General features: G+C 41.3%; 4 protein-coding genes across 7 annotated transcripts; all 4 read left to right on the plus strand.

Annotated features, from left to right (window-relative positions):
- The first annotated feature begins 445 nt into the window (after positions 1 to 445).
- Positions 446 to 2,509, plus strand: jun (Jun proto-oncogene, AP-1 transcription factor subunit). Of its 2 annotated transcripts, XM_069694774.1 has the most exons (2): positions 446 to 604; positions 836 to 2,509. In XM_069694774.1, exon 2 carries the CDS (start codon positions 887 to 889, stop codon positions 1,760 to 1,762), a length of 876 nt encoding a protein of 291 aa, XP_069550875.1. In that variant the 5' UTR covers positions 446 to 604; positions 836 to 886; the 3' UTR covers positions 1,763 to 2,509. The 2 variants fall into 2 exon arrangements, with proteins under 2 accessions (XP_069550875.1, XP_069550874.1); XM_069694773.1 differs by having other exon boundaries at positions 446 to 2,509.
- A 7,250-nt stretch (positions 2,510 to 9,759) lies between these two features.
- On the plus strand, positions 9,760 to 13,402 carry caiap (CARD- and ANK-containing Inflammasome Adaptor Protein). Its single transcript, XM_069694611.1, has 4 exons — positions 9,760 to 10,930; positions 11,046 to 11,229; positions 12,340 to 12,562; positions 12,653 to 13,402. The coding sequence occupies exons 1-4, from the start codon at positions 9,760 to 9,762 to the stop codon at positions 13,400 to 13,402; spliced, it is 2,328 nt and encodes a 775-aa protein (XP_069550712.1).
- A 2,043-nt stretch (positions 13,403 to 15,445) lies between these two features.
- Positions 15,446 to 17,843, plus strand: LOC138618704 (uncharacterized). Of its 3 annotated transcripts, none has more exons than XM_069694613.1 (5): positions 15,446 to 15,545; positions 15,755 to 15,795; positions 15,880 to 15,954; positions 16,041 to 16,242; positions 17,243 to 17,843. In XM_069694613.1, the coding sequence occupies exons 1-5, from the start codon at positions 15,479 to 15,481 to the stop codon at positions 17,791 to 17,793; spliced, it is 936 nt and encodes a 311-aa protein (XP_069550714.1). In that variant the 5' UTR covers positions 15,446 to 15,478; the 3' UTR covers positions 17,794 to 17,843. The 3 variants fall into 3 exon arrangements, with proteins under 3 accessions (XP_069550714.1, XP_069550715.1, XP_069550716.1); XM_069694614.1 differs by having other exon boundaries at positions 16,041 to 16,230; XM_069694615.1 differs by having other exon boundaries at positions 16,041 to 16,237; positions 17,243 to 17,313.
- Positions 17,844 to 19,696: 1,853 nt separating this feature from the next.
- faslg (Fas ligand (TNF superfamily, member 6)) lies at positions 19,697 to 21,722 on the plus strand. The gene is made up of 4 exons (XM_069694616.1): positions 19,697 to 19,987; positions 20,545 to 20,590; positions 20,679 to 20,738; positions 20,843 to 21,722. Exons 1-4 carry the CDS (start codon positions 19,709 to 19,711, stop codon positions 21,259 to 21,261), a joined length of 804 nt encoding a protein of 267 aa, XP_069550717.1. The 5' UTR covers positions 19,697 to 19,708; the 3' UTR covers positions 21,262 to 21,722.
- The last annotated feature ends 2,716 nt before the right edge of the window (positions 21,723 to 24,438 follow it).

The raw sequence follows: 24,438 nt of genomic DNA on the forward strand, positions 1-24,438 counted from the left end.
ATGTTTAAGAAAATGAAAGTGTAGTAATTAAAACTACTGACAGAAAATGAATATGTATTGCAGCAGTTTCACAATAAAGTTGTTGTCAGAAGATAAACACAAAGCTCTGGAGCTGTTGTCCTGAACACTGGCTGTCCCGCCACTGACAGTTAAGCGGGTAACCAGATATTCAAAAACAATACGTCATCCCACAATGCACTGCCCTTACGTTCTCTTTACAGCATTACCTCATCCCACATATCCACAGCGAGATTAAGAATCTTCTGGGTGGTCGTCTAGGCAACGCGCCTTATCGGCAGACTGAGCCCCGCCCCGTGCCCCGCCCCGAGCTCCGCCCTCCAGCCAATGAGAGAGCCCCGTCATGACATCATGGTTATTTTTAGAGTGGCAGAGGCAGCAGATAAGCTTTGCCTCCACGCTGCACAGCTCAGAGTGTATACACACACTACAAGCAGAGGCAGCGGCAGAGACACTGCTGGTGTCCGATCCGAAAAGTTAGACCATTTTTACTCACGGACTGAGTGCAAGTCTGGATACTTTGGCAAAAACTTTGTGAACTGTTACAACTCAACACCGAACAATCGACCATCGCTGGGTGACAGAAGTAAGTCCTGATTCCTGTGTCAAGAAAGTGCGCACTCAAAGTTTGGAAGTCTTTACGCACAGAGAGGACGTTTGGAAACCAGTGTTTTCCTCAGTAACCAGGAAGAAGAGAAGGGGGGACGGACAGTTGTTTTGTAGAAGACTTTAGAGCTACATTTGTTTTTGGTTCACTTCTATGTATGCCAAGATGGAAACTACTTTCTATGACGACTCACTCAACGCTTTCTCCCAGCACGACAACGCCGGCTACGGATACGGCAACCCGAAAGCGCTGAAACACAACATGACACTGAACCTCACCGACCCGACCGGCACTCTGAAACCTCACCTCCGCGCCAAAGCCAGCGACATCCTCACCTCTCCCGATGTGGGTTTGCTGAAGCTGGCCTCGCCGGAGCTGGAGCGGCTCATCATCCAGTCCAGCAACGGACTCATCACCACCACGCCAACCCCGACCCAGTTCCTGTGCCCCAAGAATGTCACCGATGAACAGGAGGGCTTCGCGGAGGGGTTTGTCCGCGCGCTGGCCGAGCTGCACCACCAGCACATGCCGGGCACAACTAATGTGAGTGTCACCTCCGCTACCCAGACCAGCGTCAACACTGCCCTGCCGCCTGTCTCATCTGTTGCCGGTGCCACCGTTTACAGCAACAACGCTACCATGCGCTCTGACTCACCGGTTTATGAGGATTTGAACACTTTCAACCCGGCCATCAGCACCGTCTCGGCACCAAATTACACCACCTCAGCCCCGACTATGTCCTTCCCCGCTGCCCCGCCTCAGCTTCCCATCTACGGCCAGCCCTCATCCGCCCAGATCCCCCGGCTCTCTGCACTCAAAGAGGAGCCCCAAACGGTGCCTGAGATGCCCGGGGAGACCCCTCCTCTCTCCCCGATCAATATGGAGAACCAGGAGCGCATCAAAGCCGAGAGAAAGCGGATGAGGAACCGCATTGCTGCCTCTAAATGCCGGAAGAGGAAGCTGGAGCGCATCTCCAGGCTGGAGGATAAAGTGAAGAATCTCAAGTCCCAGAACTCCGAGCTCGCGTCCACTGCCAACATGTTGCGCGAGCAGGTGGCCCAGCTGAAGCAGAAGGTGATGAACCACGTCAACAGCGGGTGCCAGCTCATGTTAACGCAGCAGCTCCAGACCTTCTGAGGCGTGTCAGCGGCGGCAGAGAGAGAAAAGACTGTAGTTGAAAGAAACGGACGTTTCCTGTGATAGTGAGTGGCTGCGTCTCCTGAAACCTTGGCGGGATTTGGGATGATGTGGCGCGACACTGCCAGGACCGGGGGCCGCGCTGATGTTCCTGAGTGCCACGCGCTCCCCGTTGGCGCGTCCGAGAGATGGGCTCGGGACAGTGACATTAGCCATGAACCAGAGGGGACATGGCAACAAGCAGGATACCTTTCTGTTTATGTTTCGTGCTGTTTTGACAGAACTGGACAGGACTGAAGTTTTCTTGATTTACACCCAGCTCTGCATGGACCTTATCACGACCATCAAAGAAGAAGTTCAGTATTAGAGGACTAAGAACCTGCAATAGAGACTTTTCTTGCTGTAGCCATAATGGCCTCAAATTTGGGCGTGTTGGTCAACTCTAAACGGCTGAGAAGTTGTAACAAATGCTGCCTGACTTCTGAGTTACAGTGCAACGTACTTTTTTCTTATTGTAAGAAATTAAGTTAGAAAAGCTTCAAGATTTACTTGTTTTTTTCTAAAGTTGTTTAATGGGGTTTCACTCATTGTTATATGTATATAAGATCAACTTGGAGTACTTATGTTTACCATTTGTAATAAGAATACTGTGTTATTTTTTATGTTTGTTTTCTGAGCTATTCAGAAACTAATCAATATTTAAGAAAAAAATAAACAAGATAAAATGAAGCAACATTGCCTCTGTGTTCTTGTAAGAGTGTGACAGGAAAAAAGAAGTGGGTGTGCCATGTCAGGAACTCCAACAATAAAACATGTTGCAACATGCTGCAAGAGCTGCCAGTTCTGAGTACCTCAAGGTAAATTCCATTAGTGCTTGTATTGATCCAGGCTAAGTGATTATGTTTCAGCTAACGGACCAGGCTCACTCTACTGATGCAGGCCAATTCTGCAAATTGGGGTTGTATTTGGAAGTTTCCACTTTTAAGTCACAGCACACACAGGTACCAGAAGATTATGACGACCATACAAAACCTCCCATTGCACTCGGTAAACACGACATGATACTGATATTATAATGCTGCAGTTAAAACATTCATTCATACGTTCATTCAACCTTCATTTATACTCGAGAAATCACTGAGGGTGGCCCTCGTTTACAATGATGTAGAGTCATTTACAGAGCAAGGAACAAATAAAAACGATGGTAGCGATCAGAGCAATAAGACAAGCTGACAGAGATAAGATTGTATCACAGTTGAGTTTACAGTTAATGATTTAACTGTCATATGAAGAAGGATTAACCTGAAAGATGAATTCAAATCAACAAAAATATAAAATAAGAAGGTTGTATAAGAAGCATTAAAATATAAATTGGGTAGTTTGAGTAGATAAATGCTAAGTAAAATACAATTATATAAAACAATTACAAGTACAGGTTTGGTTTTAAAATCAAGCTTTGGAAATGTGCAAATGGAATAAGTGAATTGATTTTAAGGAGATGTTGTATTTTGTTCCAGGAGTCAGGTGCACTAGCTTTAAAGGCAAACTTTCCCAGAACAAAACAGGTTGAAGTGAGCAATGAATGTAACCTGAAGACAGCACTGATTTGATACATAACAACAGGTCAAACACAGGCTGCTGCAAATGCTATTGCCCCATTCAGTTACTCAACATTACACCCTGACCTGTTGTAAATAAAGAAAGCCCCAGCATGTCAAAACAAATTCAGAGTCTCAGGACCTGTAGTCTAAATGTCTCAATATAGAATTATTGAGGCAAAAAATTACTACCACAAATAACCACTGTGGTTTGGTGAAAGATGCTTCAGATATATTGTTTCTTCTTATCATATCATCTCAGAGCATTAGTGACTTTACTTTAAGCTCCTTTCTGAAAAAAAAAAAAAAAAAAAAAAAGACTGAGAAAAACAATAATCCAAACAAAAGGATATTCTTCACCACCATAAATCACAACACAATACTGGAACCTTATATTTCAAAATCAATGACTGGTCTACTTCTACTAGCCTGTAGCTAAGTTACTATTTTATAATGCTGATGAAACATACAAGTCAGAGTAATATTTCTAGTTTTGAGAGAAATATGCAGGTTACAGCTATTATCATGGTGTTTTGGTTTTCTTTCTTTTATCAAACTCTTCAATTATATAAACACAGGCTATACATTCTTTGAAATAAAAGAATACCAAAATAAGAGGATGCAAACTGGATGATAAAACTGGATAGAAACAGACTGACTGAGTATCCTCGGTGAACTCAGCATCCCTGCTCAGACAGCAGGTGCACGTGGTGGGACAGGACAGGACAGGTCTGGCATACTGTACCGATTATTAGATATTGTGCCTTCAACCGTCGCAGGCCACGAGTTCGTGCTGTTTACAATGAGACACCAGAGGGCGACATAGACCGAGTTAGAAAGACCTGAGAGCTGAACTAATGCTGCTTTCTCAAAGTCTTCATGACTCTTTAAACGACTTTGTTGTTGCTTTGTGCTTAAATTATTATAGAGTTATCTCAGGCTTCAGACAAGCAGAGCAGGTTATTAAGTATGGAAGCTTAAAGTATATTTGCAATTTAGATGCATGATGAAGCTTAAAGCTTAAGTCCAAAATGCCCCCCTATTGGATTTTGTCTCCTCTTTTTTTCCCCCCATTCTTCTTTTTGTTGTTGTTTGCTTTTTTTTCCTCTTCTTCTTGTCATATGCCTATATATTTTGTTATTGGCTAAATCCACGTGGAAATTCTTTATAACAGTAAATGAACTTGACAACATTTATAGTGCTTAAATGTGAATAATTAACTGTGTATTTTTATTTTATTGAGGTGGTTATTTTTTCCTCAATAGCGTCTTTTACTAATTAACGGAGCCTAAATAAGCAATCAGCGTGCATTATGAAAAAAGAACGATACAACCCATGAAAGTTGATTGTCTGGTGCTGGTTTACTCAGATTCGTCCTGTTTATATCCAAATACTACCATTTAGCATTTTTAATTTGAATGGGAATTCCGATTTCTCTATAAATCTTCCCTGATTTCTCTAATTTGGAGCAACACGACGTCAGCCCGGAATACGGTGTCGTTTCCTGCCATATAAGGAGAGGGAGCGCTCGGAAGATCTACGTCACGACAGAGGAGGCGTGTTTTACAGGAAGTGAACCGACTCAGTAATCTCCTGTCTGCATAATGCGCAGACTCGTGAGAAATTATCCACAGGAGAGTCTGGATTTACTTTCCAAGGGCGAATCAGTGAAAATATTAAAACGGCCATGAAACTAACTAGATGTTCAAAATAATGAAAACTATTTCCGTTGTCAGAATCCACAGCAGCCTAATTATACTGGAGAAGTGGGTGACCTTTTTAACCAGGTGTATAACTAGGGCAAACTCGAAGGATCTGAATCCTCCGCTCGCTGTGCCGTCCCTTACCCTCCTGACATTGCCCACTACTTAATGTTGTTTTTAACATTTTCTTTGATATTTACATTTTATTTGTAACAACAATGATGATGATGATAATAATAATAATAATAATAATAATAAACCTTATTTGTATTGCACCTTTCATATAAAAAAAATGCAGCTCAAAGTTCTTTGCAGCAAGACAATTACATTCAGTGTTTCACATGAAAACAGATATAAAGGAACATCTCTATCTTTTTGTACTGTATTTTAATTAGGTTGTTCTTTGTGGTTTTTTGACCTGTTTGTTTTCATATTTCTTACATTTTACTGTTGTTTTTATGTCTGTAAACTAAAATTACCACCTAGCGGCTGTATGTCTCCACTAACCACAGTTTACATCCATATCTACCCACACAGATGTTGCTTCAAAGAAGTTAGAAATTCTGGATGATTCACAAACAACTTAGACCAATACAATTACACAATTTGTAGATGGGCAAGCAGGGTAATTTCACCAATTTAGTATATGCTATAAAGAAGCAAGACAAAAAGAAAGAAAGAAATGAAATCAGTTTATTCTTGAGTCTAAATGTTTGTGCTGTATTTGAAGAGGTCCGCTCAAGGCGTTGCTGATATCTCATGTCCAGATTGGGAAACGGATAGAAACTCTCAGTAAACTGGATCTTACACATTTAACTACCAACATTTTTATTTTATGTTCACATCAAGCACCACAACAGAAGTTTGCCATCACCTACCAGCCTTCCCAACACACACAAGATAAGCTCCTTTTATACAAGTGTCTGCTCGAATTAGCTGGCACATATTATCTACAGGCAACTATACCTCCAAAAACTACACTTAGGCTTATATACAATAAATATTTACCTAAAACCAATAGCAAAACATATACACACAATATTAACACATATTTACACTCCCCATAAATATAGTAAATATCAATAACTATTTCACATCAATAAATACATCAGCACAGAAATCTAAACTTCCCCTATACCTACTTCCTGTGGTTGGTATCTTCCCAGAACTAGAAATAAGTTCTTGAGCCCTCTGGGAACTAGTTTGCCCGAACACCCTGGGATGATGAAACAGGTACAGTGGTGTGAAAAAATGTTTGCCACCTTCCTGATTTCCAATTTTTTTGCATGTCTGTCACACTTAAATGTTTCAGATCATCAAACAAAGGGAGAAAAAAAAAATCCAAACCCACATGGCCCCGTGTGAAAAAGTGTTTGCCCCCTCCTGTTAAAACATAACTTAACTGTGGTTTGTCACACCTGAGTTCAATTTCTCTAGCCACACCTGATTACTGCCACACCTGTTTTCAATTAAGAAATCACTTAAATAGGACCTGCCTGACAAAGTGAAGTAGACCAAAAGATCCTCAAAAGCTAGACATCATGCCGAGATCCAAAGAAATTCAGGAACAAATGAGAAAGAAAGTAATTGAGATCTATCAGTCTGGAAAAGGTTCTAAAGCCATTTCTAAAGCTTTGGGACTCCAGAGAACCACAGTGAGAGCCATTATCCACAAATGGAGAAAACATGGAACAGTGGTGAACCTTCCCAGGAGCAGCCGGCCGACCAAAATTACCCCAAGAGCGCAGCGACAACTCATCCGAGAGGTCACAAAAGACCCCACAACAACATCCAAAGAACTGCAGGCCTCACTTGCCTCAGTTATGGTCAGTGTTCATGACTCCACCATAAGAAAGAGACTGGGCAAAAATGGCCCGCATGGCAGAGTTCCAAGACAAAAAACACCGCTGAGCAAAAAGAACATTAAAGCTCGTCTCATTTTTGCCAGAAAACATCTTGATGATCCCCAAGACTTTTGGGAAAATACTGTGTGGACTGACGAGACAAAAGTTGAACTTTTTGGAAGGTGTGTGTCCCGTTACATCTGGCGTAAAAGTAACACCGCATTTCAGAAAAAGAACGTCACACCAACAGTAAAATGTGGTGGTGGTAGTGTGATGGTCTGGGGCTGTTTTGCTGCTTCAGGACCTGGAAGACTTGCTGTGATAAATGGAACCATGAATTCTACTGTCTACCAAAAAGTCCTGAAGGAGAATGTCCGGCCGTCTGTTCGTGACCTCAAGCTGAAGCCAACTTGGGTTCTGCAGCAGGACAATGATCCAAAACACACCAGGTGGAAACACCTCTGAATGGCTGAAGAAAAACAAAATGAAGACTTTGGAGTGGCATAGTTAAAGTCCTGACCTGAATCCTATTGAGATGCTGTGGCATGACCTTAAAAAGGCTGCTGGAAAACCCTCCAATGTGGCTGAATTACAACAACTCTGCAAAGATGAGTGGGCCAAAATTCCTCCACAGCGCTGTAAAAGACTCATTGCAAGTTATCGCAAACGCTTGATTGCAGTTGTTGCTGCTAAGGGTGGCCCAACCGGTTATTAGGTTTAGGGGGCAAACACTTTTTCACACAGGGCCATGTGGGTTTGGATTTTTTTTTTTCCCTTAATAATAGAAACCTTCATTTAAAAACTGCATTTTGTGTTATCTTTGACTAATATTTAAATTTGTTTGATGATCTGAAACATTTAAGTGTGACAAACATGCAAAAAAATAAGAAATCAAGAAGGGGCAAACACTTTTTCACACCACTGTAAACATAAGTTGTTGCATGATTTCATTAGTTATACTTTCAGCTTCGCAATAGACTAACATTACTGTTTTGGCCACATGACTAATTAAAAGCTCCAGAGCCGTCAGTCAGTTCATTCAATCACTCCTTGCGCCTGTCATTATTTGTTCACAGGGAGAACACTAAGGCATAACCCAGCGTCGCTGCTGTCAACATGACTCCCAGCCAACTGACACTTGATCAATAAATACATTTACTAAAACGTGTGCGTACATTAACTCAATTTGATCATTTTAGGCAAAACATTGCTCCATACTACTTCATCTCATAATCATATACCATTCGTACTGCACGGAGAATTAGGATGCTACAGGACAAACGGATAGACAACCTGAATACACAATGCCTCCGGCTATGGCCAAATTAACTGTTTGGAAATTACATGTTTTGGAGAGAGAGAGAGAGAGAAAGAGAGAGAGAGAGAGAGAGAGAGAGAGAGAGAGAGAGAGAGAGAGAGAGAGAGAGAGAGAGAGAGAGAGAGAGAGAGAGAGAGAGAGAGAGAGAGAGAGAGAGAGAGAGAAAGAGAAAGAGAAAAAGAAAGAAAGAAAGAAAGAAAGAAAGAAAGAAAGAAAGAAAGAAAGAAAGAAAGAAAGAAAGAAAGAAAACCACCCAGCTCATGGGAAATGTAGAAAGCTGCAGATGCTCAAAGCTGCTGCTGCCATCATTAACCAGTTCTGTCCCTGACAGGAATGTCCAGGTCACATGAATGGGCAAGATGTGAGGTGACAGTGACCATGACCTCAAACTATTGACCATCAAAATGTAATCACTTCATCGTTGAGGCCAAGGGAACATTTGTTGAATCATTGATGACATTCTGTCAAAAGGGGATTCCCAGATATCGTGGTCACGGGTATGGGTCAATGTGAAGTGACTGACCTTGACCTTTAACCCCCAAATTCAAATCAGTTTATTCTCGAATCTAAATGCTGCATTTGAAGAGATCTCATGAAGGTGTTATTGAGATATCCTGTCCACAGTGGGAAAAGGATGAACTCATAGTGAACTTTCGTAGACATTTAACCGCCAAAATCAATTAATTTCATCCTTGAGTCAAAATTAATGTCTTTGACAAATTTTAAGAAAATCTCAGAGAGATCATGTTCACGAGAACGGTACGTACATACGTATGAACAACTTGAAAACATAACATCTACAGCTATGACTATCACCGGTGTGTAGGCATGAAAAAACTGAAAAAGGATCAACACACCGTGAGCTTTGAGCTCAGCGGGGCGGTCTGGATATTACGCTCCAACCTAAAACAGTAATCAGTAATGATGACATCACACTCTGGACTCTATATAGGCCTACTTTTACTTTTGTAAAATGTCTTATTTTTAGCAGCCCACAGCTACTGATGAAAATGATCAGTATAACTCTTCGGCCACTGACGGCAAATGTATATTTTAAATTAGCACATATAAAACTGACTGACATTTAGGTTAGAATTGATTCAGAGATGAAGTAGAAAAAAGTGATCAGGGAGGGCACTGCTTTTTTACACAAACTCTCTCTCTCTCTCTCTCTCTCTCATAAACATGTAATTTCCAAACAATTCATTTTAAAACTATGTTATTCTTGTCACTGTTTACAAATTTAAAATCATTTAAAACAGTGTATCATTACTGTAATAACAACGTATAACTACTGCTAAATCTGATGGAAACTGAATGTTGGTTGATCACATAATATAACAAAGGGCAGGCTGAGCTGGTCAGACCTGTGTGGTGAATGGCTTCTCTCTGTAGTTAGTTGCTCAGGTTACTTCACTTAGCAATATGGTATAAAACACACACACACACAGAGCTGGAACTATGGATTATAACAATGACTTGCTGAGTGTGAAGGCTTAAGAAAAAAAACCTTTAGTTTCCCAGCATATTTAAAATGTTCAGTATACTCGGGGGTTTTGATGCCCAAGCGACATCAAACTACATAAATCCTTATGCAGTGGATGTGATCCGGGCAAAGAGAAGGGATCTGGTTTATGGGATCTCACATACCGAGGACCTGCTGGATCTACTCGTCACAGAAGGGGCCATGACGGCAGCAAAGAGATCCATCATTTTGTCTATCAGGACTCGCAAAGATCAGAACTCCAGGGTCCTGGAAATCTTGGAGGCCAGAGGAGAAAGAGCATGTCACAAATTCTTTCATCCATGTCTTATGCTGGCAGAGCCGGACCTTTATCAGCGTATCAAGACCTACGTGACAAGTGTGAATGGACGTATACTAGACTCTAGGAGGCAGCTGATTGGGTATTTGCTGGAAAGGGACAAGGAGGGGGTGAATAAAAAATCAGATCAAACTGTAACTCAGAATTCTTTACTTGCCAATAAAGAAACGGAGAGATCTAGCAGTGAAAAGGAAGGAAGAAGCATCATGCCACCTGAAAAATTAGAAGGTAAACCAGCGCAAAGTCAATCAGAAAACGTCATTTACACGATTACGACAAATGGGGAGGTGGTATTACTAGAGGAGCTGTTAAAAGAGACTGATATCAACACTGTCAATTCCTCCAATGAGACTCTGTTACATGTAGCTGCAGAGCATGGGCATCTATCCATCATAGAGCTCTTGATTCGAAAAGGAGCCAGGCTGGACTTGAAGGACGATACCGGTCGCACAGCTCTTCACAGAGCAGCTGGCAGGGGCCACGCTGAGATAGTCAGGGCACTCGCGAAGGCGGGAGCCCACATCCACGCTCAGGACTTGGAAGGAAAAACTCCTATTCATCTGTCAGCAGAAAATGAGCACCTGAGCTGTGTAAAAGTCCTGGTGAAGGAGGAGGCCGAGCAGTCTGAGAGCCACACACAGGACACGTTTCTCCACATGGCAGCCGCGGAAGACAACTGGAGGCTTGCTGAGCTGCTGCTGCAAAGTGGGGCTGCTGTCGATGCCATAAACAACCATAAAAAAACAGCTTTGTTTTATGCAGTCAAGAAGAGCAATTGCAAAACAGTGGCTTTTCTTCTAAAGGCGGGGGCTAAAGTTGACTATGATGTCATAAATGAAGCCATTAAGCGCAATCAAGAAACAATCCTGCAGCAGCTTCTTGGTGAGTCTCTTCAGTTTGGATTTATCTTCTTAAATTTATCTTTTTTTTGAAACACTAACTGCCAATATAAAGCTGCAAACAATCAAGCTCACATTGAATTTTGTTCAAACCGCAGCTAATGCCAGAGGAGTTGTGAGCAAAGAAGCTCTCGGCTCTGCTCTCTTCTCAGCTGTTACACAGAACCAGGATGCAGTGGTGACCGCACTGATAGACAGCGGAGCAGATGTGAACATCTGTGACAAACAAGGACACACTCCTCTCCTACTGTCAGCTGAGCTGGGACATACACAAGTATTCAGGTGACGTGCACCGACAAGGACTCCGACATTGTTACTGAAACACACTGAATTGGCTTTGCGATGCATTCACATTCAAGCAACATGAGACAATATAAAAAATAGACAAACAAAAAATGGAATTCCACAAAGTTTTTTCCGTTTTCGTCCTCTAAAAAAAAAAAAGCTGAATTTGACTTTTAGAAAAAACATAAAATTGATTCTAAAAGTGCCTTAGAAATATTTTTCTGTTGTGAAGAAATGGTATTGGGGTCAAAGCAGGATCATGCAAAGACCTGCAGATTTTGTTTATAATGAATTCTCACCCAGCTCGTAAACACCCAGGTTCAAATACATATTTCCAAACATCTGTTCTAAACGTGTGGGCTTGCGGGGGCCAACTAAACTGCACCTACTAGTATGCAGGCCTGATGGTGGCATTGATTGTGACCTCTAGGGTCATTGTAATTATGACAATAGTAAAGTAGGAAGTCATGTGAGGTTAAAAAAGTCGGATAGAGAGGAAGTCAGGGGAGGTTTGATGAATCAGGTGACCACTGTTTGTGCCCTATGTGAAAACAAAAGCCAGCATTAACCCATTTTAATTTAACTTATGTAAGGCAACAATTTAAAATTATTTATTGCAACACAAACCACCTATACTAAGCCTACAAACTGCAACCCTGTGTTATTTACCATATTATTGGTTTATGTAGGCACCAGGCTTTGAAACAGAAGATACATTATATTATATATATATTATAAACATTATATTTAAAAAAAAAAAAAAAAAAACTCTCTCCAATGAGTCCAACATGTTGTAACAATGGAGTAAAATCACTATTCTGGCAACAGAACACATTTAACACGCATAACACATGGACAATGACACAAATACGTGGAGATATGGTATCATGTCCTTTTTCCAACATCAAATATTGTGTTTAATAGGCCCATTACTGCAGCTCTTTCTTGTTACTGACTATTTATATGTGGTCTTAGTTCTCTTTGTCTTATACAGTTTTGTTGCAGAGTTTATGTATATACTATAAGAGCTCTTTTTCCTGTATTTGTAGTAGATTAACCAAATGTTGTATCTTAAATAGTGATTTATTTTTTTGTTTTAAATTTCAGAGCGCTGGTAGAGAAACAGGCCAAACAGGGTGCTACTTTAACCGACCTCTCCTCGGCATTGCACTTGTCTGTCCATGGTGGCAGTTTGATCATTGTGCAGACACTGCTTGAAAAAGGATTGGACCCCAACATTACTGGACCTAAAGCCCTAACTCCTCTCCACCTTGCAGTTCAGGGTAATAGACCTGACTTAGTTGGTCTGTTGTTAAAAGCTGGAGCAGAGGTAAATGTCAAACCATTTGATGATTGGTGTCAGTTTTATAGATATCTTAGTATGTTTATGGAAACTGAGAGCTGTGTGTCATTTCTTTAGGTAAATGCAGCAGACCAGGATGGACTGACTCCTCTGCATATAGCCAGTCAGCTGGGTCATGCAGACACAGTGATCCAGCTTATTCAGGGCAAGGCAGATCACAGAGTCAAAGACATGCAGGGGAGGACAGCCCTGCACTGGGCAGCCTCTTCACAAAGCGAGGGCCATGTGGTGGACTTGCTGCTGTCAGCCAAAGCCAACCCAAACACCACTGATAACAAGAAACAAACTGCCCTCCACCTGGCTGCTATGGAGGGAAAAGTAGACGCAGTGAAATCACTGCTGTCCCACAAGGCAAAAGCAGGGGCTAAAGACATGGATGGCTCCACGCCTCTACATTACGCAGCAGCTGGTGGGCATGCCAGAGTGGTTTCAGCTCTCCTACAGTCACTCAATAACAAGGGGATTGAAGACAGGAATGCATGGAGGAAAACCCCACTTCACTCTGCTGCTGAGAGGGGCCATGATAGAGTGGCCGTGCTGCTCCTGGAAGCCGGTGCAAAGATCAACACCACAGATCACAGTAAGGACACTCCTCTGCACTGTGCTGCACGCAGTGGACACCAAGAGGTAGTGAAGAGGCTTGTAAACTGGGGCCAAGCTGGGCACATAGCACGGAAAAATAAGGTGAATCTGGAGGCTACAAATAATGTGGGAAAGACACCGCTGCAGGTGGCAGAGAGTGAAGTGACATCTGAACATGAGAATATTGCAACTTTACTCAGGAGAAAGATGCTTCTTATCAAGTAGGAGAGAAGAGGAATTGACTGGAAAGGAAAATGAAATATCAAATATTCTCAAATATCTTGTAACTGAGAATTTGTCATGAAAGAGTGGTCAAAAAAAATTCAGAAAACTGATGTTAGACACTGCAAAATGCCTTCAAGAAGCTTTTTATGATAAAGGGGGCAATAGTAGCTGAGGGTCTACTTATATAATCTACTGATATTTTTCTTCAATACATTACTGAAAACCTTGTGATGCTTTATCAAATATTGGCTTGTACAAATAAACAGCCAACAATTTCCGTGGGACGCATTTAGTTGTTTTTTTTTACTTTGAGATTGTGATTTTTCTGTGCAGAAATTATGTCTAAAAAGATTGTACGTTTTTTTTTTTGGTACTACTTTCATTCAATTTGCTGTGTTCTGTTGTAATTCGTGATTGATGTTGCTGTGGTTTCTGAGTGGTCCTTTACGAGTTGTTTAGGTTAAAACAAACTCTTTATCAAAAGGAACAAATTATGCTGGATGATTGTAGTCTGAGGAGGATGCACATCTGTGAACACCAAAAGTGACACACACCAAAACCACTGGAGAAGGTCATGGTGTTTTTTTTTCCTCCCGTCATTTTCTCACATTTGCAAAAACATGAACAGTTCTTTTTTTTTTTTCTTTTCTCTGTAATTTACATCTCCACACACACATAATTTTTCCATTGCTGTAATATGAATCAATACTTGGATTTGAGTTTTTTTTTAACTTGAAAAATGACTGAAAAAAATTAATTACAAAGAAATAATGGAAAACATTTTGCTACATTGCAAAACATTCTGAGGGAATACAAAAATATTGCACAGACACAACTCTGACATAATAGAATGTACATCATAGACTTCAGAATTGTGAGTGGAAAAAATGCAAATGATTCATTACTTGGTTCCTCACTTTATTTATTGTTCATAGTGATGTGAGAGGTAAGCTACGTGATTTATTGATGGTGCTTTCAAGAGTATAAAACAAATGTCTGTATAATGACTTTATTCCCAGGAAAATGGATCAATGTTAGGCCTTAGATAGTTGCCTTTCATGAATAATATACATTTTGACTGACAGTCCTAAATGTTTTTTCCTTATGATCCACTGGGATCCAGGATCAACACGGTATCAAGTAGGCCGAATGTCTGACCATGAGATGTCAGTCGAAGTGAAAAACAATTCATGGTCCCCCACTAAAATTGAATGGGCTCTTCTTTTGCCCGTGCAACATACTTTCTGCGAATCAAAATCAGGCCTCTATCTTACTGTACTCATGCTGACAAACAAAAACATTCACAAACAAAAGGTAGGCTACCATATCTGGAAAATCTGTTCACATTAATGTTTGCTCAACCACTCTGAAGGGCGGACCAATCCCGTACCCGTGGGAATGATCAAGTGTGGTAGCTTTGAAGTCAAGTGAGTTTCGGGGGATATGGTGGTCAATGCCGATTGGTTGAAAGCTGCTCCTTTCAAAATTTCTAAATTAGGGCCACATCATGTAGACTGTAGGCCTATAAAATCCAACTAGGCTATATTCACCTGGTGAATTTGGGTCTTTTAACATCAGGCTACACCTCCCCCTCATACATGACCCAAAATCAGGGAAGGAGGGATAGAAGGAGATGGATGTGTGGATGGATGATAATAAACCTTGTACCGGGAAGTACTTTACAAAGCAACGTTGGAAAGTGCTTTTCACAGTAGAAGCAGGATTTTTTTTAAATAGTCCAGGGCTTGCGCAAATAAAATCAGTCAACAATAAAGATAAAAGACAACAACAGAGAAAAACATTAACAGTTGAAAACAATATACTCAATTAATAGAAAGTTTGTAAATATATATATATATATATATATATAGGCTATTTGAGAAGTGATTTAAAAATATGTCACCGATCCTGAAAGCCTTATATTGTCGGACTGGGAGGAAAAATAGACTCGCTTCAAGTGTACTGTTCGTGGCATGAGGCGGCTGCTCTCGCTGACGTTGGTGTGACGTCACGACTACCTCGTGTCACGTGACATTATTTTTGCCCGAGTCGACACACTTTCCGGAGGGAGCTGAAATGGCACGAAATGAAGAGAAACAACAGGGCAGACTGAACAGACTGTGGCTTAAGAAAGAGCGAGAAGGTAGGCAGCCAGCAACCGTAACACAAACAGCCATTTAATTCATATTTGACTGATGAAAACACCCCATTTACAGCTAGCTTTACTGGTTAGCCACACTTATGCTAAGTGTTACCGACAGTAAGTCCCTGTGAATGAATGCTACCATAATGTCCACAGTGATTTTAAAATCCCATTATTCACTCACTGCAGTGATAATATTTCCTTTGCAGAGGGACGCCTCAAAGATGCCAACGAGCGTCGACCCAAGCTGGTAAAGTTGTGATAAATCAGATGAATCACCTCACCACAAGTCGCTGACACTTGCTTGTTTCAGCCAGTCCCTTTCCCTCCACAGTCTACTCTTACTTCAGCTTCCTCTGTGATCAAATGGATCCCCAGCATCAAGAATGAAATAGAGTACTATCTGCAGGTAAAGCGACTTAGTTGAAAAGTGTAAAAGAGATCCTACTTGGGTTGCCGTCGTTTGCTGATGCCCAGTTTTTGTCTTTTTCTTAGCAATCCCAGCTTTCTCATTACCCAGAGAGGAAGATCGCCGAGTTCCAGCTGCGCATTGAAGCTTTAGAAAGAGAGTACAAAAGCTTCATCACCAAACTACGAGTCCTTGACCCCTCATGTAAACACAAGCCGTGGACTCCTCGAGCATACAGCAAACGCAGAGCAGACACACAGGACTCCCCAAGCGTCGGTCAGTGGTTCGGTAATGACTAATCTCCTGCATACAGTGAAAGCATGTCATGTGTTTTTGTTGACCAACAGCATCCATTTGTTTTATTTTTTTCCCCCCAAACAAGCTTCTTGTTTTGATTCTCATATAAAAAAAAATAGTTCATCCAAGAATGTGGGCCAAAATACAGGTGAAGAGTGTTCAGGAGAGCAAACAGCTGGCACAGATTTTTATCCACCCGACCCCACCAAAAAAAAAAGGAGCCATAGGCTTTGCTCTTGTTAAACTCTTAACTTCTGTTTATTTACCAGGTAGTTCAGGACAAATACAGGTTGTTATTGAGAGAGCCACAAATCACTACATTTAAAGCCTCATCTAGTTCATAATGCTGTTTAATTATGATGTTTAAGCTTGATATGACTCATGCTACATGTATGTCCATTTAAAAATAAGCATTGACTAAAAATAAACAGTAACTCACCTCAACCCTTCCTTCACTTGATCAAAATCAGCACCCCTAGTTACACAGGCTATTGTGAGCAGTGGTGCAGGTGCGTTGGAGACGTTTTACCCACCTGAAACTTAACCCTCCCGTTGTCCTAGGGTCAAAATGACCCGCAGCTGTGTTCAACCAAGTTCTATTTTATATTTTTATATTTTTTGGGATCATTGGTGACAAGGAGGCTGTGAGGGTTTCTTTAATGAAACCCTCACGGCCTCCTATAAAAATAAAAAATAAAATAAAATAGAACTCGGTTGAACACGACTGCGGGTCATTTTGACCCTTGGACAACGGGAGGGTTAAGCACAGAGCAAATCAGCGATGTGCCCATACCAGTGGGCACAAAAACATGCAACAAAAATGCTGATGTTGATCAAGTGACAATACATGGAAAACTTACAAAGGTTAAAACTTCGTCGCGCTCCATGCACGTCACAGTGCGGCGTACGGTACAGTACCAGTCACGCGCAACAGGAGCAGTCTCAGAACTTTTTCATCCACCCTCATATGTGTGCTCTCTCTCGTTCACAGTTAAAAAGCCTCGGCCCTCAGAGTCACATGATGGCTGCAGTCAGCGGAGTCGAGGTGAGAGTGAGTTGGCCAGCAGCTGGACAGGATGTCACAAATCTTCACCCACCGAAAGACCTCTCGACTTTCTGGAGACCAGATTTCAAACCCTTGTCCCCACCAACCAGATCTCCGAAACCACAGAGGCGGTCTGTGCAGTCCAGGACCGGCCCCTCTCCTTCGACCGTACACGGCTAGCAGTGGCTGCTGCTGCTTTCAGGGGGCCATCAGTTCAGCTCAGTTCCTCTCAAACACGCAGCCTCACCACACTGCTGCGTTCACGCCTGCCAAATCTTAATAATTCCCCATCAAGACAAACATTTTCATCACAGAGCAGTGACACAGAGAACAATGACGGCGCATCGACGGGTGCTGTCCAGGAGAGTAAATCGGACTGTGAAGCAGCAGAGAGGATCCCTTGGAAAGCATCTAACGCTGGGATTAAAGGGGAGAGGACTGGTCATGTCCTGGGACTAGACTGCTACTCTTCATCTGATGAGGACAGTGACATGTGATATTTTCATGCAAACTCCTCAATTTTCTACAGATTGCATTAACATTTTCTCAAGTATTTAAGCTGTCAAGCTGTGATTGATTTTGGTAAAAAAAAATATAATTAGAGAGAAAATATACATTTAAATGTTTAATTAAAGCCAAACTCGATAAAACGGGCTGTCAAAGGAAAATGATGTTTCCACAAACTATGAGTAACGTCATTGATTTCTGGTTGAGAACTTGATTGTCATTTTCTGGCACGGTACCATTTGTGGAATCAGTCATCATGACCACAACAACCTCCATTGTGCAACAGAAGAGAAGACTAAGCGAGAAAACCGTGTAATTGCTGATTCAGTGATTCATTTAAAGTTTCTTTGTCTGGTTTTATTAACTGGAGCAGCAGCACTGACGGCGGCCTTGTTAGACCCCAACACCCCACCCTCCCACCTAACCCACTGTGCTGCAAGGACCGCTTTCAGCATGACGTTTCTGGGAAACAGACACATCGGCTTGTAGAGTGCTGCCTGTGCAGTTTATGGTTAAGTTGGAGTGAGAGAGTTGCAGTGTGCACACTGCAAGGTGGGTTCTCCCTTTGTCTCTGCATGAAGCCGGAGAAATGAAACAAAACTTTTGCTACGGTGGACAGAACTGATTCCGCAGAGCTTCCTTTGGAGTTACCAAAGAACTCAGTTGATGTAAATCATAAATGAGCAGTTTGCCGTTTTAATGCAGACCCGTGTGAAACCTCACCGCTGCACCTCCTCCATCACAACACTGGTTCTTTTCTAAGAAGCTGGAAAGATGCAATTCATCCAAAACCACCAAAAGCCCACTAAAGAGGACTCACTAATATTAATAAATCAATTTTCTGGTTAATCAACCGATAAGAACCAATGGAAACAGTTTAAACCACAATGGGTTTAATTAAGCGGCGAGCTGCTCCACATCCTGGGAAACAAACCCTGAAATGTCAGAAAGACCACAACTAATTACTGATTGGGGCGGGAAATGGTGTGCGTGTTCAGCTTTCTTGTAAAGTCATGTCTGAGGTATTGGTTGGGGTTGAATCTCACCTCTAAAGTATCGCTTTGCCTCCTGCTACAAACTTTTCAAAGACAGAAAGCATGAAAGCCAATGCAAACATATGTCCTTTTCATGTGGCAGCAACATCTTCCCACCATGAACACTAAATGTGCTACTGAAACTGCTGTATCACTGTTTACCAACATGCTGTGTTTCCTTAAGACTGATGCGCAAGAAAAATAGACTTTAATAGTAATGTATGTTTGAATGGGTTGAAGCTTAAGGACAAATATTCAGGTTCTGTGTCGAGTCTCCCTCTGGGTTCAGTTTGGAAGAGGCACTTTTGACACCTCGTGAAAGGCCAGTGCAGGAGAACAAGGAATGATAAAAAAAAAAGAAATTAAAAAAAAAAAAGCTTGTGATCTGGGCAACATGAAATGCAGTACAGGTGAATGTAAGTGCTCAATCTTTCCTTTTCGTGTAATTTGTCACATCTTTTTGAGGATGACTACAAGGTGGTTAGTGAGGGGAGGGGGGTCAGATGAAACCTCAAACTTCCTTTCCGTTCAGGCTCGGCTACAACTCCCCATATGCACACTGCAGAATACAAAGTTAAACTAATAAGTACATAAAACCCTAAATGTGTAATAAAGCTTTATAAAGGTTAAAGTTATATAGAAATAGGATGCAGCAAAGCAACCCAGAGATAAACAGGTGGATAGTTTCTTGACTTGTCGTTAATGCTACCCTGCTACTGAAGAGCAGATGTGGGAGGGGGTGTGGGTGGTGAATGCCTTGACAGCTAAAGTTTTGCTTCTTTTAAGACAGACGTGCCGAGACAAGTACACACCTCCTTTGCGCAGAGCAGTTCGATGCACAAACAGTTTGCATCACGGTAGGACCTGCACCATGAGCTGTGACCAGAGCCAACCGTTCCCACAGGTGTTCCTTGTGGACAGCGGTGGAGGTCCACAGCACTCTGCCCAGCCTCCCCACCTGATACCCTGCTGGTCCTTCCCACCTGCCCAGGAGAGGGTGAGGAACCGTGGGAAGAGTAGGGGCTGCATGGGAATTAACCCTGGGCTGGCCCTGATCGTGCTACTGCTGTTCATGCTTGTGTTTGTGGCCCTGGGATTGCAAGCCTACCAGATTCTGACCATACAGCGCGAACTGGCAGATGTGAGAAAGGTAAGGGGTGACATGGAAAATACAACGCAGGGAGAAATTCATTGAGCTAACAAACTAATGATAACTGCAGTGCTGCGTGAAAATAAATCGATTTTAGACTGAAATGCAGGGAGGCTGTGAAAATGTGTGTATAATATCAGAAAATCAAGAAGCAGGTGAAGAATTAGTGAAGTTATGTTAATTATATCACTGTGAATTATTACTTGTTCGAGTGTTTTAATGGCAGCAAAACATTAAAAGGTGTGAATTTGTCACCTTTGCACAGAGAGGGGGTGAGGGAAAAGTTTAAAGTGGGAGAGTGGAACATTTAGCAGAGCTGGAAAGTTGAATAATTAGTTCACTGTTTAGTTTGGTATCATTTGAAGAGTTAAAGTACCTCAGCTCTGCTCTGACATTTAAAACTCATAACCCGAGAATGATATCGTTCCATCTGTGGTCACCGGTCCAGTGACAGGAAATCCTCTCACTGACACGTGATCTGAGAGCTCTCAGAAGAGCAGATTAAGTATCCGTGTGATGTGATATTTATATTTGTCCTCTCTTTCGTTTCACTGAAGGTTCAACCTGCAAAACCTGAGTTTAAGTCACCTCAGAAGCAAATTGGTAGGTGCCCATCATTAAGCGCCACTCACTATGCATGAAGTATTCCCAATAAAGTGAAGCTGTGACTCTAATCTGAGGGATGTTTCAGGTAATGAAGCTGAGTTAAATGGAGATGACCAAAACAACAGACCTGGAGCACATGTGATAGGTAACATTTCTATTTATTTGAATTTAAAGATTTTTAATTTAAACATTAATTAACTCTGTGATCTAACATACACCTATGGTAACATCATTTCTATCTCTTGGCAGGGCGGATCGAGGAAAAGGACTTCAGAAAAACTTTGCGATGGGAGCCAAAGACGGGTCAGGCGTTCACCTCCGAAGGAGTGGCGTACCACGTTAAAGATGGTGCTCTGCAGGTCAACCAGACCGGACTCTACCACATCTACTCACGAGTGGCGTTTCTCTTTAAATCCTGCTCCCCTACTTCAGAGTTTGGTCACTCCGTGTTTGTGATGAGACATGGACATTCCTCACCTCTGGTCCTGATGAAGGCCCACAGGGTGGGTTTCTGCTCTCGGCAGCAGGGCCACGCCTGGACCACAGAGAGCTACCTCGGCTCTGCCCAGAAGCTGAAGAAATATGACAAAGTTTACGTGAATGTCTCGCACCCTCAAGAGCTCAGTCATACACATGATGCCAACTTCTTTGGTCTCTATAAGGTCTGAGGAGTTTTAGGGTTTTGGGCTTTGTGTAGTAAGTTTACTCCAGTGACAAAATGTAAACTGCTCTGAATGAATGAGTGAAACTCCCTCATCACTTTACTCCAATGGTTCACTGAATGTGATTTCTAGAATATGTAGAAACTGCACTGGACAACATGATGTGAGACAGGGAAAATGTTGCATATTCTGTTGATTGGCAGCTTAGTAATTAAGAACGGAAAGTATACAGAGAGGCAGTGAAGTTAAATAAAGCATTTTACACATACGCAGAAAAATATTGTGCCTTCTATTGACGATGAGAGAGTCAGTTAACACTAAAGGTGCTGATTTAGTTGTAGCATTTACATATTTATTTTAGATATTTGGATCTTACATACATCTAAATGTGTGGCTATAAAACAGAAGCAATGTTGTTTTAAGGTAGATAAAGACATAAGTTCATGTTGAAAGATAAGTGCTTTTGTCAATAAATGAAGTATTTCTAAAAGTGTTTTATGTTTGGGTAGTCTGTCTCATGAGGAACACCCACACCCACACCCATGACCACTGGAAAGACACCAACTCAGATTCGCTCTTGATAATGAACTTCATTTCCATATATTCCACTGAAGTGCAGCATCAGTCATGTAAAAACAGGAGAATGTTTTTAATTTCAAAGTTAAACGGCAAGCCAGCAAAAACTAGATACAAGTTTATTTTCCTGGTTAATTTACAGCTTCTTTCTTGATTTTGAGACCTCACTGAAGTGCACTTTAAGATTTGCTGCACTTTTCTTTCAGTTTGACAAGCTTGTTGCAAGTCAACTGCTCTTTTTCAGTACACCACAAACACACGTCAGTGGATGCGAGACGATGTGCAGGCTGGGCACAGATGAGGGGACCAAACTGTGGTAGGTTTGACGTGCATTTCCTTCCTGTGTGAATATCATGAGGGTCTTGCTTAACCATACTTTGTGACTTTTGTAAAAGAGTTTGTGCTTCTTTTTGGCGTCGTGGTAACTCCTTTAGAAACCATTTTTGGTCATGAAACCCAAAGGGACAGAATAATCCTTTTAATCATGGAAGAAAACCAAACATATATAAGCCACTTTGGACCCAACCACAAATTGATTTTTTGTGCTGATATATAAGCGTCAGTAAAAATTCATGTAGGATTTAAATTTTTCTGGGCAACAGTTGAATTTCAGTGCACAACAAAAAGAAGCAGCCGTTCACAAAACCGTTATTTTGATGCAGATTTATGGAGATATCAAGAGAGCTTTTAAAAAAAAAAAAAAAAATCAGAAATCTGAGGGTGTTCAGTGTTTTACTCAGCATTGTAATTAACATAATCTGGATTATAAATTCCAGTTGACATTTAATACACTTGTGGTTATATCTTGTTCCAAAATTCACTTAATACTCATCACTACACTGACTGTTGAAAGTGAAGCTCTATTTCAAGTCTCTCTTTTGACATAAAACCCTCTACCACCTCTCTGGGACCAAAAGGAGACTGTTAAAATATATATCTGTGTCCATCTCAGTCCTGACACATAAAACTGTTGAGCGTGTTGCACAATCATCTAATCTGGATCTGTTCTGTATCTGCATCTATTTACATGCAGTCGTCATTAGCTTATTATTTTTGCTATTACTTTGTTTTTCCTCCCCTCCCTCATCAAGCAGTCTCCTATCTGCTGAACTTAAAAGATGAGCAAAGTTTTTTATGATCCCGCCTGCACAGACTGAAAAACATTTTGCAATGTACATCAATTTGCATCTGAAATGTTTTACAACAGATGCAGACCATTATATTTCAGAGCCAGAGCAAACACTGCAAGGCAGAGGTTTGTTTACTGCTGAATAAAAACCATACAAAGAGATAAAGCGAAATGATAAGGTAGACGTCAATTTGAGAAAAAACTGTGTGGTAATTTTAAGAATTTACAAGACATTCGCTGTGACTATCTAAACCACAAAAGGGAGGGTATAATATTTTGCAAACCAAACGATGTAAAGAAACTGAACACAAAGTTCAGATATTTGCTCGCCACAGTCATGTCAGAGCCCATGTAGCATTTGTAATAATGAGGAGCTGGCTCACATCCTTTCTCCTGTCCATGAAGTAATGACTTCCTATAGACATCGAAGGACAAGTCCTTTTCCATTCATTTCAAATCAACCAAAGCTGAAAAGACAAGATAAAAAGGGAATTTTGTACCAAGAAATGTAACTTTTTAAGAGCTACCTGATTATCTACTTCAGCAGCGGCCTGTCATTAACTGAAGTTAACTTTGGGTAGACTGTAGATGTTACTCTGATGTTTACCACCAAATTAGAAAGAAAGCCACGATGGACAAAGGGAACAATTACAGCAACCAACAACTGTTTCTATGCAGATCTGTCATAGTTTCAGTTAATAATGGGCTACAAATCTGATATATTTCTCCACAATTATTAAATATTCATGAAGAAATAAACCAGTATTTAAAAAATAAATGAAAAAAACAACTACTTCCTGTATTTATAGTAGTGTAGCCAAACTACCAATTGTCATCATTATCTTCCAGCTGAGCCCCAACATCCTGAAACCAGTGAGAGGAACAAAGTAAAAAATAATAAAAACAGGACCAGGCCTACAAGAGACTTTGGATCATAGAACAATCTTCAATCATCACGACAACACCACACACACAAAATGATATCTATGAAGAAGGTTTGGTGTAGAGGACCTGACTGTCCTACACAGGGCCCTGACTTTAACTCCATCAAACACGTTTGAGATGGACTAAACTTTTGTTTGACTTTTTCGTGTGAGTTTTTCACTCAACATCAGTGTCAACACTGTTAAGGCTCATGTGGCTGAACAGGCAGCCAAGTTCCAAAATCTTGGAGAAAGTCTTCAGGTGAAATGTTTAATAGCAGCACAGTAACTGATTGATTCAGCAGTGAGATGTTCAACAAGTTCATACAAGTGTGATGCCCGAGTGTCTTTATGTTCATGAGAGTTTGACAAGCTGCTGCTATACTACAAAACCTATGATCTGCCATATTGATATAGAAAAAAACACGAACCTGTGCTTTCTTCATTTCGTCTTCAGCGCCATCTATCAGATATTTAATGAACTACATTTAATCTAACAGCAGCAAGAAGTCAGACGTTAACAAAGGTGAGAAGCGATATCTTTTGGACCAATTA

Source organism: Brachyistius frenatus, unplaced genomic scaffold (assembly GCF_029030835.1).
Source record: "Brachyistius frenatus isolate BFR_SWC_R1_liver_20210118 unplaced genomic scaffold, ASM2903083v1 Contig_18, whole genome shotgun sequence".
Classification (NCBI taxonomy): Eukaryota; Metazoa; Chordata; class Actinopteri; family Embiotocidae; genus Brachyistius; species Brachyistius frenatus.

Excerpts from the sequence above, each read along its gene's own strand:
- jun (XM_069694773.1), top strand. The coding sequence starts at position 779 with ATGTATGCCAAGATGGAAACTACTTTCTATGACGACTCACTCAACGCT.
- caiap (XM_069694611.1), top strand. The coding sequence starts at position 9,760 with ATGTTCAGTATACTCGGGGGTTTTGATGCCCAAGCGACATCAAACTAC. Across the intron at positions 11,230-12,339 it reads GGACATACACAAGTATTCAG|AGCGCTGGTAGAGAAACAGG; the intron begins GTGACGTGCACC and ends TTTAAATTTCAG. Across the intron at positions 12,563-12,652 it reads TGTTAAAAGCTGGAGCAGAG|GTAAATGCAGCAGACCAGGA; the intron begins GTAAATGTCAAA and ends TCATTTCTTTAG.
- LOC138618704 (XM_069694613.1), top strand. The coding sequence starts at position 15,479 with ATGGCACGAAATGAAGAGAAACAACAGGGCAGACTGAACAGACTGTGG. Across the intron at positions 15,546-15,754 it reads GCTTAAGAAAGAGCGAGAAG|AGGGACGCCTCAAAGATGCC; the intron begins GTAGGCAGCCAG and ends TTTCCTTTGCAG. Across the intron at positions 15,955-16,040 it reads AAATAGAGTACTATCTGCAG|CAATCCCAGCTTTCTCATTA; the intron begins GTAAAGCGACTT and ends TCTTTTTCTTAG.
- faslg (XM_069694616.1), top strand. The coding sequence starts at position 19,709 with ATGAGCTGTGACCAGAGCCAACCGTTCCCACAGGTGTTCCTTGTGGAC. Across the intron at positions 19,988-20,544 it reads AACTGGCAGATGTGAGAAAG|GTTCAACCTGCAAAACCTGA; the intron begins GTAAGGGGTGAC and ends GTTTCACTGAAG. Across the intron at positions 20,591-20,678 it reads GTCACCTCAGAAGCAAATTG|GTAATGAAGCTGAGTTAAAT; the intron begins GTAGGTGCCCAT and ends GGGATGTTTCAG.